The following is a 12,431-nucleotide window of genomic DNA, read 5'->3' on the forward strand; positions in this document are numbered from 1 at the left end:
TGTCCTGGGAAAGCTAGAGTTCGCGAAAAACCCAAACCAAAACTTCAGGCAGTGTTTTCCAAATTGGAGTTTCATATTCTGTGCTCAAATAAGGTGACAGATTCCGTTACTGAGGTCTGAGTACTCACCCAGCTCACACACGTGTATTGTGAATCTCTCCATGAGTAGCATATACAGCTATTTCCTAACATTTGATCTAAAACCCATTCTTCATGCCACATCTTCACCATTAATGAGCCTGAGTCCAGCTGAATGCCAGTGTTAGACTTTAAATAGTCTAAACATTTCTCCTCAGAACTAATCCAACATAATTTAGTTATTTATCTTGTTTGGCTGATTCTAAACCACTAGAATCTAAGTTCCACGACAACAGTGTTTTTTTGTCTTGTTTATTCACTATCATGTTCCCAGTGTCCAGAGCAGAGCCTGGCACATAGTAGGTGCTTAATAAATACTTGTTGTAAGAATGAATGAATGGGCAAATGAACAAACACTTTTTATTCTGTCCACAAGTCCTCAGTGAAGAGGGCTCAAGTTTTGCTATAATTATACCAAATTCTGATCCATGTGGTTTATATTCCTGGACAATTTGTGTAATATTTATTCTGGCTGCTGGTCTTTTCACTGTATTTTTTCTGGATGGACAAGTTGGAAGAGTTAAGACAGTGAAGCAGGAGTGAGGGCCTTAAGTTCTGACTCGACTCTCTTGGTGATGATAATAATAACTAACATTGGTATGGTAATTTTCTTCCAGAAGTTATTGCGTTTGGTTCTCAAAATATGCCTGTGAGGCAGGTGTTGGGACCTTCATTTTCAGGTAGATAGGCAAGCTGAGAGACACTCTCTCCACTCAGGTGGTATTAGATCAGCTTTGCTGTAAACCTTGGTCTTAACATGTCAAAGTCCATGTTTATTTCGCGGCAGCCAGCTGCCTCCCTCGCTGGTTGTGTACGCTGGGAAGCCACTTTCCCTTTCGGGGCCTTGGTTCCCACATCTAGAAAATGCCCAGATGGTCTCTTAGATTCCTTCCAACTTTAGAACCTATGACTCTATGAGCCGTTTTTTTTCCTCCATTACCTATTTGAAAAATTGCCATAGCTTTAAAAAGTACTAAAATAATGAGATTTTATGTCTGCTTGTAATTGCACAGCTCTTTCAAAATCTGATTCAGGTGTTAAAAATCAAAGAAATTATGGAAATTTTCTCTTTCTTTTCAAGTAATGCCTAGGAACAGAATACCTTGAAAAAGAATGCATTTGTTTTGTTAAGCATAGCGCCCTCAGAAGGCCCTTCATTATTTAAAAAAATGCCAGGAGAGGATTTTTCTTTGAGCTTATTTCAAAACAAAACATACAGAAGAAAATATAGGAACTTTTCTAGAAATGAAGCCAATTAAGAGCAGAATAAAAATAAATAAATCTGAAATATTTAATCACCAAGTAGCTAAATAAATAAACGTTTCCAAAAAGAAAAGGCAAAACTTAGTCTTCAGTTTATTTACCTGGTAAATTCGCTTTGTATGCAAAACATTTGTATTATTCACATATCTTCGTCTGTTTAAACAAGGCAATTAAACTACCGTTGGGCCACACAGCCACCAGAACTAGCGAGTTGCATTTCTTCTCCATGGGGCATTTTGTTTTGTCTCCTGCTTTTATTTGCAGCCGCATAGAAATGACCTACGTTTTGTGTCACATGAAAAAACTTTACACAGAAATATCTGTATGTGCACATCCTTTTTGGGGTTTTATTTTGCTTAAAAAGTAGAATTCACACGGGCCAAAAAAAAAAAAGACATGCAAAATATTTTTGTGCACACCTCTAACACACTACATTCCACTTATGAAATCTTAAAATTAAAAAAAAAAAATCCCAAAGCAAGAATACCTTGGTTGAAAAGTTAACATTATAAAAGCTAGATTCCTAACACAAACACTGCAGACACAAGTCACTCAGTTGCCAAAAGTTAATGTTTGTAAATGTTAAATAAATGTCAACGATTAAGAGACAAGAACTATAAATCCAAAGTGTATTCTCCACAGTGAACGCTTAAAAACTGTGTGTGGTGTCATAGGACATCCACAGTATTAACTTGAAACGGATACAACCTTAACCTGGACGCTACGCCAAACGTACAAACACCGAGGGAACCGTATTCAAAACTACCTCCTCTCCTTGCTACCTTGAAAATATTTTTTTTGTTTATTTTGCGTTTTGGTAAATAAGAGTGCCTCACAATCTACACTAAGATGTAGAAACACCGATTCAATAAATGACTGTGACGAGGTTGTCCTTTGAGATATTTCACTTTTCCTTTTACTGACTGTACGCTTTTTAGTGATCATACGTGTTTGTGTGTATGTGTGTGTGTGTAAATCCTTTTAAAAGATATTTTGGAAACTTTAGGGGACTTTTTTTTCCTTTCCTCAAAACCAGTCCCTGATAATTTAATTTAATAGTTGGTTGTTTTGGGGGGGTTTTTAGTGAAGATTTGCTTAGAGCCTTTCTGTATAGTCAGCAACCTCCTTGTCCCCTGTATATTTGAACTTTCCAAAAATAACAGAATGCTCTGAGTTACTTGTTTGCTACTCCTGGAAGACCTCCAGGCACTCCCAGCAGACTTTGCTGCCTCGTGCTTTATGTTCACCTTCTTATTGCTCCAAAGGTAAAGCATCTGGCACTCCCCGAGGATGGTGGTGGCTTCACCCTTGGAAAAAACACATGGGCCTCCTGCTAGGGTCCCATCTAGCTGCTTCCTTCTCCCTCGGGGAGAAGGGACGCACTCAGTAGAATGGCAGTGCCCTGGAAGCCTCAGTTCTCAGAAGAAAAAGTGTTCTAATGCATTCCCGTAAAACATGTGAAACGTGCAAAGAGAAAATCCAAAACAGGAGTGAGGAGAGAGGAGCAGCGGACGGGAAGAGTGCCCAGTGCTGTGCTCAGATGGGAGGCAGCCGCCCACAGCCTGCCTCAAGGCCAGGCTCCATGAGCACGCCACCGTGCTCCCTGCAAGGGAAGGAGACGACCCCATCTCCAGCCTCCGGAACTAAGCTTCTATCACCAAACAGCTTTCAAATGCTTACTTAACTCAGGCTATCACTAATATTTTAAAGAAGTTTGAAGACCCAAGTCTATTTCAATAAATACTTAAATAATTGCTAAGTCAACTGAGCTCATCCATTCTCAAAATATTGGCCAAAATGGCGAATAAGTGTCTATCAGTCCATCTTTTCCTTCCGGCAGTCTCCACACTTGTACGTAATCGTGCTGGATTTAAAGGAACATATGAGAAGGATGCTGCAGATCTGAGTGGGAGGGCCTGCCAACGCGTGTGTTCCTACTCAGGTTGGCAGAAAGTAATCTTCATCCCCACCCGGAGCTTGGGCATGTTCTCAACTTATTTATTCTGCCATCCTGTCTCAGACACTGCCTCTCTCTTCTTTCCCGCAGGTCACCAAGCCTGTTGGGGGAAGGGGTGCTAAGGAAGACTCACTAAGTGAGCAGTCATAGGCCTGGGAGTGAAATGCATGCACAAAACGGGACACTCATGCTAACGCACCTCACAAAGCAAAACAAAGGCCAAACACAACCCAGAGTCGTCGTAAAAATCTCCTCTCACACACAGCAAAGCAAAACTGGAAAAACCCAATTCCACTTGCGCACCGCAATTCCAACAGGAGCGAAGCCTTCAGGGGACAGTGCAATGTTTCCGACTGAAAGAGGGTAACGGAAGAGCCCGTCTTGGCTCAACCATCTGCAGTGTGAGCCACAGCCCTTCCCGAAGCCCCATCAATTGCCCAGCGGCTCCCGGAAGACATCTCTTTGGATGTCTGGGCTCCCTTTAGAATGTTCGAGTCTGTTCAAGGCCTGAAGTCTGATGTGCAGAGGTAGCCATGACGCTAGTCATGGAATAACACTTCCTTTTTTGGTGAGGAAAGCCCAATCGGTCTTAGCTAACCAGCTCTCAGCTATGGCTCTAAAAATACCCCGCAGCCAGGACTGTTGGCACTTGGCTCGTTTACCAGAGGAGCTCGAAAGAACTCCGCAGACGCTCCAGATTCTCCACAACTGCTCTGAGCTCCATCTCTGCTCCGGGGACCTCAGGGAAGTGTCCGCCTTCGGGAAAGTGACTTTTCGTTTTTCACTCTTGCGTTCTTGGATTCCTGTCCTTGAACATTTGAAGTACAATTCCAGTCTTGGATTAATTACTAGCTTGGTTTAGGAATCTTCATTTGGCTCCTAGTCTGAACTATGCAAATACATGATCTGAGTGCAGAAGAAAGGACTAAAATTATACTTCAAAAGGGCTCCGTTGCTTCCTGTCTTCCCTCTTTCCCCTCAAAAGAAACACCAGCCTCCTTGAATCCTTTGTTGCCAGCAGCAGGAGCAGCTCGCAGCCTGTCCGCATCCGACGCCCTGGGCTCCCTACACGTGAATGGCGTGCGCGTGCTTCTTGCACAGCGGTTTGTCTTTCTTGGAGTAGAACGGCTGCCCCTCCAGATTCACGTGGCAGACCTGGGGCAGAGAACAGACCGGAGTGAGATGGGCCCTCATAGCCCATGAGGCAGGGGGACCTGAGCAAAAGATTTCAGTCACCCCTGTAAGACAAAGCACCCTCACATGCAGACGGGAGAAAAGACAACAGCCTGTTTCTCCCCACTACAAATTCTTCACGACTGAAGATTAGAGGAGATGGGTTGAACCATATAAAATTTAAAACTTCCAAAGAGGAACGTGGAAGAAAACTCAAATTGACTTAAATTAATTAAATCTAATGGGATAGAGAAAATATACACAATGAAGAGGACCAATTGACGCTCTCCAAAATTTATAAGGAACCAAGACAAGTTCACCAATCAATATCCACTGAGAGGATAAATACGTAAAGAAGTACCATTAGTAAACTAACAATCACGTCAGAAAAAACTATCCTTGCTAATAATTATAGGAAAAAGAAAACCTCCATGAGATACCACTAGACACCTATCTGTGAATCTAGCAAAATAAATAAAGCAAACAAACTCAATGGCTTGTCACCTTTAACCTTACAAGAATGTAGCCAGAAAGTGGGGAAGAAAATGTAATTGATCAGAAGTCAGCAATGCCAAAAGGGAATCAGGCCTACTCGTGCACTGCTGGGGACACATGACTCAGCTCAGTTTGTAAGGGATGTGGCAACCCTGAGGAGGAGCCAGAAGGATGTGCCCACCCCATACCCGGTAACACCACTCTGGACAATTCCATCTGGCAGAAACTACTGCACAGAACAAGAAAGCAATGTGTACTCAACTAAAAACTGGAAACTACTTATATTTCTCTCAATAGGAGGATGATTAAGTAAATTTTTTATGGTATATTTTTCCAACAGAATGCCACCACGAAAATAAGAAATCAAATATGGAAAAATGAATGCAGGGAAATATTCTATGAGAAAAAAAAACAGAGGCGAAATTATATATCCCCATGATGACAACATATGAACGCAGTCTGAAGATGGAGAAATCACGGAAGCGAGCTAAGGAATATCTGAGGAGGTTACTGTGGGTCAGGCAGGATGTCAGACGCTGTAGATACACAATCTCGTTTACTTCTCACGGAAACCTCAGGGGGTAGGTATGACTTTTCCCTATTTCACAGTTGAAAAACTGAGGCTCAGAGAGCCCAAGAGTCTTGCTTAAGTCACAGACCCACTAAGTTGTAAAGCTGGAAATCCATGTCTATCTAGGTCTGCAAGACTCCAGTTCTATGCTAATTTTTCCCACACCCCACAGCAGAGAGGGGCTATGTTTACTTGAAATTGTTCTGGGCTTACAGACGGACTTGTACAGAGGTAGCCCTCTGAGTTTGTTGGACTACCAATATGTAGGCCGGCCCTGGGTGGGCAAAATGTCAACGGTCAGAGTCAATTGGGAAGTCACATTGGCTGGGGTGGGCCCCAGCCCCAGAAAGGGCACTGAGGATCCCTAATGGGGAGCAGAATTGGGGGCCACGTCCAGGACTCTGACCATGGAAGTAGTGCAGATGGAGTTCTCATGAACAGGTAGGCGTGAGGATAGAGAATCATCCTCCTGAGAAGACCTTGGGTCAGTGAGCATGTGTCCACTTCAACAGAGTTGGAAAGAAAAGTGGCATCATGGTGGCTCCATGTGCAAGGCCCTGATGGCCAGTTGAGGATGTTTACTTGGGATCACACAGGGCCGCCAATAGGTCCTGGAAGCCAGTGACCTGAAAAAGTGTCCAAAAACATCCCAAGTGGATGCAGGGATGTTGAGTGTAATCAGGCTCTTGTAGTGGCCTCAAGCTGCTGGGACAAATTGGAGACAAGTCCAAGAAGGTGGCATCCAAGATCCAACTGATGAGGACGGGTTTCAAGGGAGACAGAAAGGCAGCTCTGGAGCAAGTTGGCAAGGAGCAGCCTGTCAACATCTGGGGCTCTGGCCAGGAGACCCTGCCTGGTCTGGGACAGTGCTGGTTACTTCTACAACTTTGGGATGAGTCAGGCTGGAAAGGGTGCCAGGGCACTGAGGACTAAGGAGTGAGGAAGGGCCAGAGCCTCAGAGGTGGCTCATTGATAAGATGGGGCTGAGGGCAGGAACCGTCATAGGGAGGCATGCTGTGTCTTGGGCCAGGAGACTGCAGAAGGGATGCAAGTCGGGTTCATGGTGGAGGAGGCCTCCAGCCTACCCAGCACAGGGACACAGCAGGATGGTCCAGCCCCCAGGCTCTGTGGTCAAGTAGCATCAGGGCCTGGCTGGGAAGGCGTGATGGCCATGGACAGCGCTGACCCTACAGAGTGGAAGGCACTGAAATAGGCTAGCTGCAGCAGCCCGTCTAACTGCTCACAAAAGTTACACCACCACCCATCCTCTCCTGATACCCACACCAATAGGGAAGGGCTGGAAACCAACTAGACTTAGAGGAAAAGAGAGGCCAGTAAGACATCTCTCCCCTGCTGGATTGGTAGGACCCAAATCCTTTCCATTGGAACTCAAGTGCCAAAGCCGGACAGGAGCTTAACTCTCACCCCAACCCACACTGCCCTTCCGTGCCTCCATTTCATATGCCTGGTACTTCAGAGATGCTCTCTTGTCCGCTCTTTAACTGCTCATATATGTCAGCTTTGTTTTCCTTTCATGATTCTAAATTCCTTGAGGGTGGAGATTTGTTCTGGGATCCTCCCGTATTCCCCAAACTCAAGGAATGTTTGGTAAATTGAAATAGTCTAAAGTATGTGCTCTCCTGAGATGTAACTGATGGGAAAACAGCACATCAGCTGGGAGAGCTGGTCCTGATCTTCCTTTCTTACTCTTTTTTTTAAAAATATATGCTCATTAGAAGTGATCTGAAAATATAAAGTGATGGAAAGAGAACAAAAAAAAAAGCCCTCAAAGTTTTCCCATCAAAAGATTGCCTTCCCAAAATGAAACCAAGTTCTGTTTTGAAATATCTTAATGGGGCAGTGAGTGCCACACACGGCTAATTTGAGGGAAGATGTAAGCATTCCCCATGCCGATTCTCTGAAGGATGGGACCTCCCTGGTTTCTTTGGGCAACGCTCTGGGTCTCACACCTGGCTGGAACTTATTTGTAATCTCAGCCTGAACAACCCCAAGCTTTACTGCTTCCTCTGGTCTCTCTCCAGGACTTGTACCATCGTGACTCTCAGCCAAACACAGCAGGCTTGAGGGCGCAGACCCACGCTCTCCTTTGCCATACTTCTCTCTGCACACAACACAGATCTCTCATGAGCCTGCCCTTGGAGAACAGGCCTTCTGTGCCACTGTCTTCCCTGGACTTTCTCCAAGACTCTTGGATCCTTCTAGAAGTTGGGTAACTAGCTGTGCAGGCAGCATCTTTGGATCAGACAAGCCACGGCTTGAATGTAAGGGTCAGAGAGCCCTATGCTGTGCCTTGCTGAGCTGTGGCTCTGCAGAGGACAATCCTAAAGCCAGAATATTTATATCATTGTCCCTTTTTGGAGGGGAGGCCCTGATGTAGTTAAGGCCCCTAAAAGGCAACTAGAGAATCTGTTCAAAGAGCTGGAAAATCAGAGTGCTATGGATTGAATTGTGACCCCCACCAAATTCATACGCCAAAGTCCTAAACCCCAGTACCTCCCACCTACTCAGCACAGGGACTCAGCAGCGACCTTATTTGGAAATAGAATCTTTGCGGATGTAATGAAGATGTGAGTTAAGATGAGGTCGTACTGGAGTAAGGTGGGCCCTTAATCCAATATGACCAATGTCCCTATAGGAAGAGGAGAAGCACACAGAGAGACACAGAGGAGAAGGCCACGTGAAGACACACACAGGACAGCCCTGTGACGATGAAGGCAGACACTGGAGTTACACAGCTCCAAGCCAAGAGACACCACGGACTGCTGGCAGCTCCCAGAAGCTGGGAGGGAGAGCATGGCCCTGCTGACACCTTGATTTTGGACTTCTGGCCCCCACAGCTGTGAGAGAATAAATTTCTGTTGTAGAAGCCATCAGTTTGTGGTACTTTGTTATGGCAGTCCTAGCAAACTAATACACAGAATAAATACAACGCACCCACAAGTGGGGGGAGGCGTATAGAAATGAAGTGTGAAACCTGAAGTGTGTTGCAGTAAACTTTATGACTAGGGTTGTCCTGTGTCATAAGTTTATAAAAATTACTCAAGTTTAAACTATACAGATCTTTCATACATTCCCCAAATTTACCTTGAGCAGCTCTGGTTAAAAATAATAGTAATAATAATAATAATAGTAGTAGTAGCACATTAATTTTCCCAAATACAGCTCAGTCCATTATAGTCTCACCTTACAGGGCCTCATCAGAGATGACTATTTCTAACTCGACTGCAGAGTCGAAACGTCAGTGGGCTCATTGCTGTGCCCCGACCCCAACCCAAAGCCCTCAGAAGGAAAATGCCAATCTCATGGTGGAAATGACCGGGCTGTTGAGCAGAAAGAAACTGCACATGGTTAATAGTTAATCTAAGGCTTATCTCCTGGCAACAATATATCAAGAACAGGACCATTTAGGAAAATGAAATGATACTCAGTTCTGCTTTCTAAAGGTTCTATCAAAAGAAACCTTATCTCAGCTTCTCATAGGATTAGTCAATATGCTCTGATCTAGTGTTTCTGGTGAAAATCGGGGGGAAAACCCTTGAATCATTTCATCATATTTAAAACAACCTATAACCATAGGAAGCCACCCCCTATTTAAACCCCAGTGTCACTGGCTGATCCCACCTATTGAGAGCATCGCTGGTGAGGAAAGTTGCTGGTTTCCCAGATCCTGGGACATTCTGCTGTTATCCTTCATGAAACAGAAAGTGACAAAGCCACAATGGTTGATAAATTATTAGTAATAAAACTTGGCTTGACTGTGACATATCAAGGCATCATTGTATTTGCCAGCATTTAAAACAGATCAGAATATCAGGATGCCAGAGCTGAAAGGGATGTAGAGGGTTGGTCTCTGGCCCGCCTTGGTCCCTCCTGCCCCTTCTCAGGAAGTCAGAACCCCAGGCTAAAAACATACTGCGCAAATGAAGCAGGTGTCATGCCAGGTGTGTCCCAGAGCTTCAATAAACTTGTCACCGGCCTCCACAGGGAAATCGCAGCCATGACACTTGGTGCTGAATAGATTGATGTAGTCTGAAATGAAAGGCAGAGTGAGGACCCGGCCGCCAGGCAGGCTGGGAGGAACGTCCTGGCCACATGGACCCAGCACCAGGACAACCCCCCAAATCACTAGGCTGGGGACAGTGGGTGAAAACTAACTGGTTATTTGTCATCCTACAGACAAAATACTCAGTTATGTGAGTGGTGTTTTAAATTTCCTTTTCCAATAATTTGCACTGAGGTCGTGCAGATTCACTAGTAGTGACAAAACCGTCACTACCCTGCACTGGTTTGATTGGCAAACACTTTCTGGAACTGTCGTTAACCTTCTGCAGAGTGATCTTGGCCTCTGTCCCTGTCACCTCTTGTAGTCCAAACAGACTAATCCCAAAAAAGAAAAAAGATTCAAATTTCCCAGCAGCTATGCTTATTTTGGAAGAAGGAGAACCCATAACACTTTTAAGAGTCACAGAATGGTCTTTGCTTGGCCATTCTTCTGTCATTGGGCAATTGTGCTGACAACAGATTTTCACTACTAGAAACAATATTTGAGCTACTTTGTCGGGACACATCGCCGACTCCCCCAGCCAAGGAGATAATAATACCAATTATTATTTGTATCCTGCTTTACAGTTTACCAAGCATTCTCATGTAGATGGTATTATTTACCAGTATCTCGACGTCAAGGTCTATGTATTAGTTTTCTTTGTACTTCCAGTGCAGTGCCTGGTGCACAAGTCAGTACCCAGCACATACGTGTTGAATGAATGAGCGAATGGATGAACCAATAAAAAAATAAATCAATGCATGAACTTAGTTTTTGCAAAATTCCTCGGAGACTGAACTATTACTGTTTTTCTGTTTTGTTTTATTTTGTGGATGAGGAAACCGAGGTTCCAAGAAGTGAAGGGCATAGCCAGAGTCACACGGCTGAGACCCAGGAGCCAGGTCCCGTGCTTCTCCCGGACAAGAGCTGTCCTCTCTGGGTCATGGGGGCAGCATTTCTACTGCACTCCCTCTAGAACTCATTCAGATTCTTTGAGAGAAGCTCGATGCCTTTTACAAAGCCTTCACGCCCCCAGAAACGTACTTGGCTCTCCACAGCTCTGCTATGGGCTTTTTCTTACAGCGAGTCTCTGCCCAGATCTCCTCGTGGACAGCGTGCCCCTTCACTGTCTCACCACGTGCCGAGAGGCAGGTGCCATGGGGGTTATGAACTTGGGTGCTGAAGAAAGACAGAGCTGGGTTCAAATCCCAGCTCTCCCAAGAAATTGTCCAAACCTGGGGCAAGTTGCCTAACTTCTCAATGCCTCAACTTTCCCATCTAAATAATGGGAATAACTATAGTACCTAACTCATGGGGTTATACAGAGTAAATAAGAGCCTGTATGTGAAATACTTGGCACAAATACTCAAAAATGTTGGCTCTTACTTTGAATGATGAAAAGAGGGAAGTGAACGCGACATGAGTGCCTACTATGTGCCAGGCCAGTATTAGTGCCTTTCTATGTTTCTTGTTTAATCTTCACAGCAGCTCTGCGAAGAAGCATTATTCCCATTGTAAAGTCAAGGAACCTGGCTGTCAAGGTGCCATCACAGAAAAGGTGAGGAGCCTGGAGGACTCCAAAGTTCAGCCTTTTTCCAGGACTCCATGCTCTCCTCTTATCTATTTCCCAGTGAGCTTTGATAAGTTCTATCTCTTGCATATTTTCTCCAACACATGATTTCCCCTTTGGGGTTTAATTACAGTTTGTCATGCAAATGCGTTTACATAAATCGCAGTCCATTAATCTGTCTCTCGCGGAATACTTAATTTCTTCAGGAGGCAGAAGTCTGTCACCTCACCAGAGCTAGGAAAACATTATTCTGCTTCATTTAGAAAGTTTCAATAGGTTTACCGTTCACTCTGTGGTCAGTAGGAACTTACCAGTGTGGGCTGAGAACAGGACTATAGGCTAACCCATCTCCACTGTAGGGCAAACCCCGCACCCCACTTCTCTCTCGTTACTCCCAGTCGGCTCCAGGTGCCCCAGACCCTCTCTATGACCTCCCTGTCTCTGTATGAACCAGTTCCTGGCCTCGGAAAACCCTCCCCACTTTGCCTACCTGAAGCTCTGCAATCCTTTGGGCCCAGCCTTCCTTCTGGGAAGTCCTCATCACCAACCCCAACCAAGACAGATGAGATGGGCTTCCTGAGGGCTTCTCCTGGGCTTCCCTCCCTCTGCATTCATTCATTCCTTCATTCATTCATTCATATCTCTTAACTGTCTATTTACATGCCGGCATATCACATGATGATGGGTCTGCTTGAGGCTTTCGAGGGCAGAGACCCCCTCCTCTATGCTCAGTGCCTTTCACAGGAAGTCTCACACATTTGATGGCTAAACGATGAATGGACAAACAAAGAAATGGTTCCAAAAAACCTTATTAAATAGTGCTTCCTTCTCCTGCTGTGCAGCCTATGGTTTTTCACAGATTAAGCTCTTACAATGGCTTGAATTTATTTTTGCAATGTCTAGTCTTGCCTACCGATTGATTTTTCTGTTTTAAACTTGATTCTGTATGATCTGGAGAATTGCCGCTTTGTTTTAAAATTTGGTAGCACAGGTCTGACCCTAATACAGTAAAAGAAAAAAAAAGCTGATTTTTTTCCTCATTCATTCTACAAAAAGAGAATGTAATTGGTATCGAATTAAGTTTGTGCATGGGCCTTGCCCACCAGGAGCACAATCTAGTTCCTCATTTATTCCTTCCTTTACTTCTCCTATTAGGTCTTTATAATTTTCTTTGACTGTCTTATGCCGCAAGTTGAATTCAT

At 44.5% G+C, this 12,431-nt stretch overlaps 1 protein-coding gene and 1 long non-coding RNA gene across 7 annotated transcripts in view; one reads left to right on the forward strand and one right to left on the reverse strand.

The window, feature by feature from the left end:
• Positions 1-1,469: 1,469 nt before the first annotated feature.
• The window catches only part of LDB3 (LIM domain binding 3), a 60,269-nt gene continuing 49,307 nt past the window's right edge, over positions 1,470-12,431 (reverse strand). For all 6 annotated transcript variants that reach the window (XM_070569508.1, XM_070569521.1, XM_070569498.1 and 3 more), the window contains 2 exons: positions 9,531-9,646; positions 1,470-4,512 (listed from right to left, as the gene is read on the reverse strand). In XM_070569508.1, coding sequence (XP_070425609.1) covers positions 4,423-4,512; positions 9,531-9,646 — 206 coding nt within the window. In that variant the 3' untranslated portion in view covers positions 1,470-4,422. The remainder of the gene's footprint in view (positions 4,513-9,530; positions 9,647-12,431) is intronic.
• On the forward strand, positions 4,511-8,487 carry LOC139075149 (uncharacterized). Its single transcript, XR_011525264.1, has 2 exons — positions 4,511-5,606; positions 8,253-8,487. It is a non-coding gene; the product is annotated as an uncharacterized lncRNA (long non-coding RNA).

Source organism: Equus przewalskii, chromosome 1 (assembly GCF_037783145.1).
Source record: "Equus przewalskii isolate Varuska chromosome 1, EquPr2, whole genome shotgun sequence".
Taxonomy (NCBI): Eukaryota; Metazoa; Chordata; class Mammalia; order Perissodactyla; family Equidae; genus Equus; species Equus przewalskii.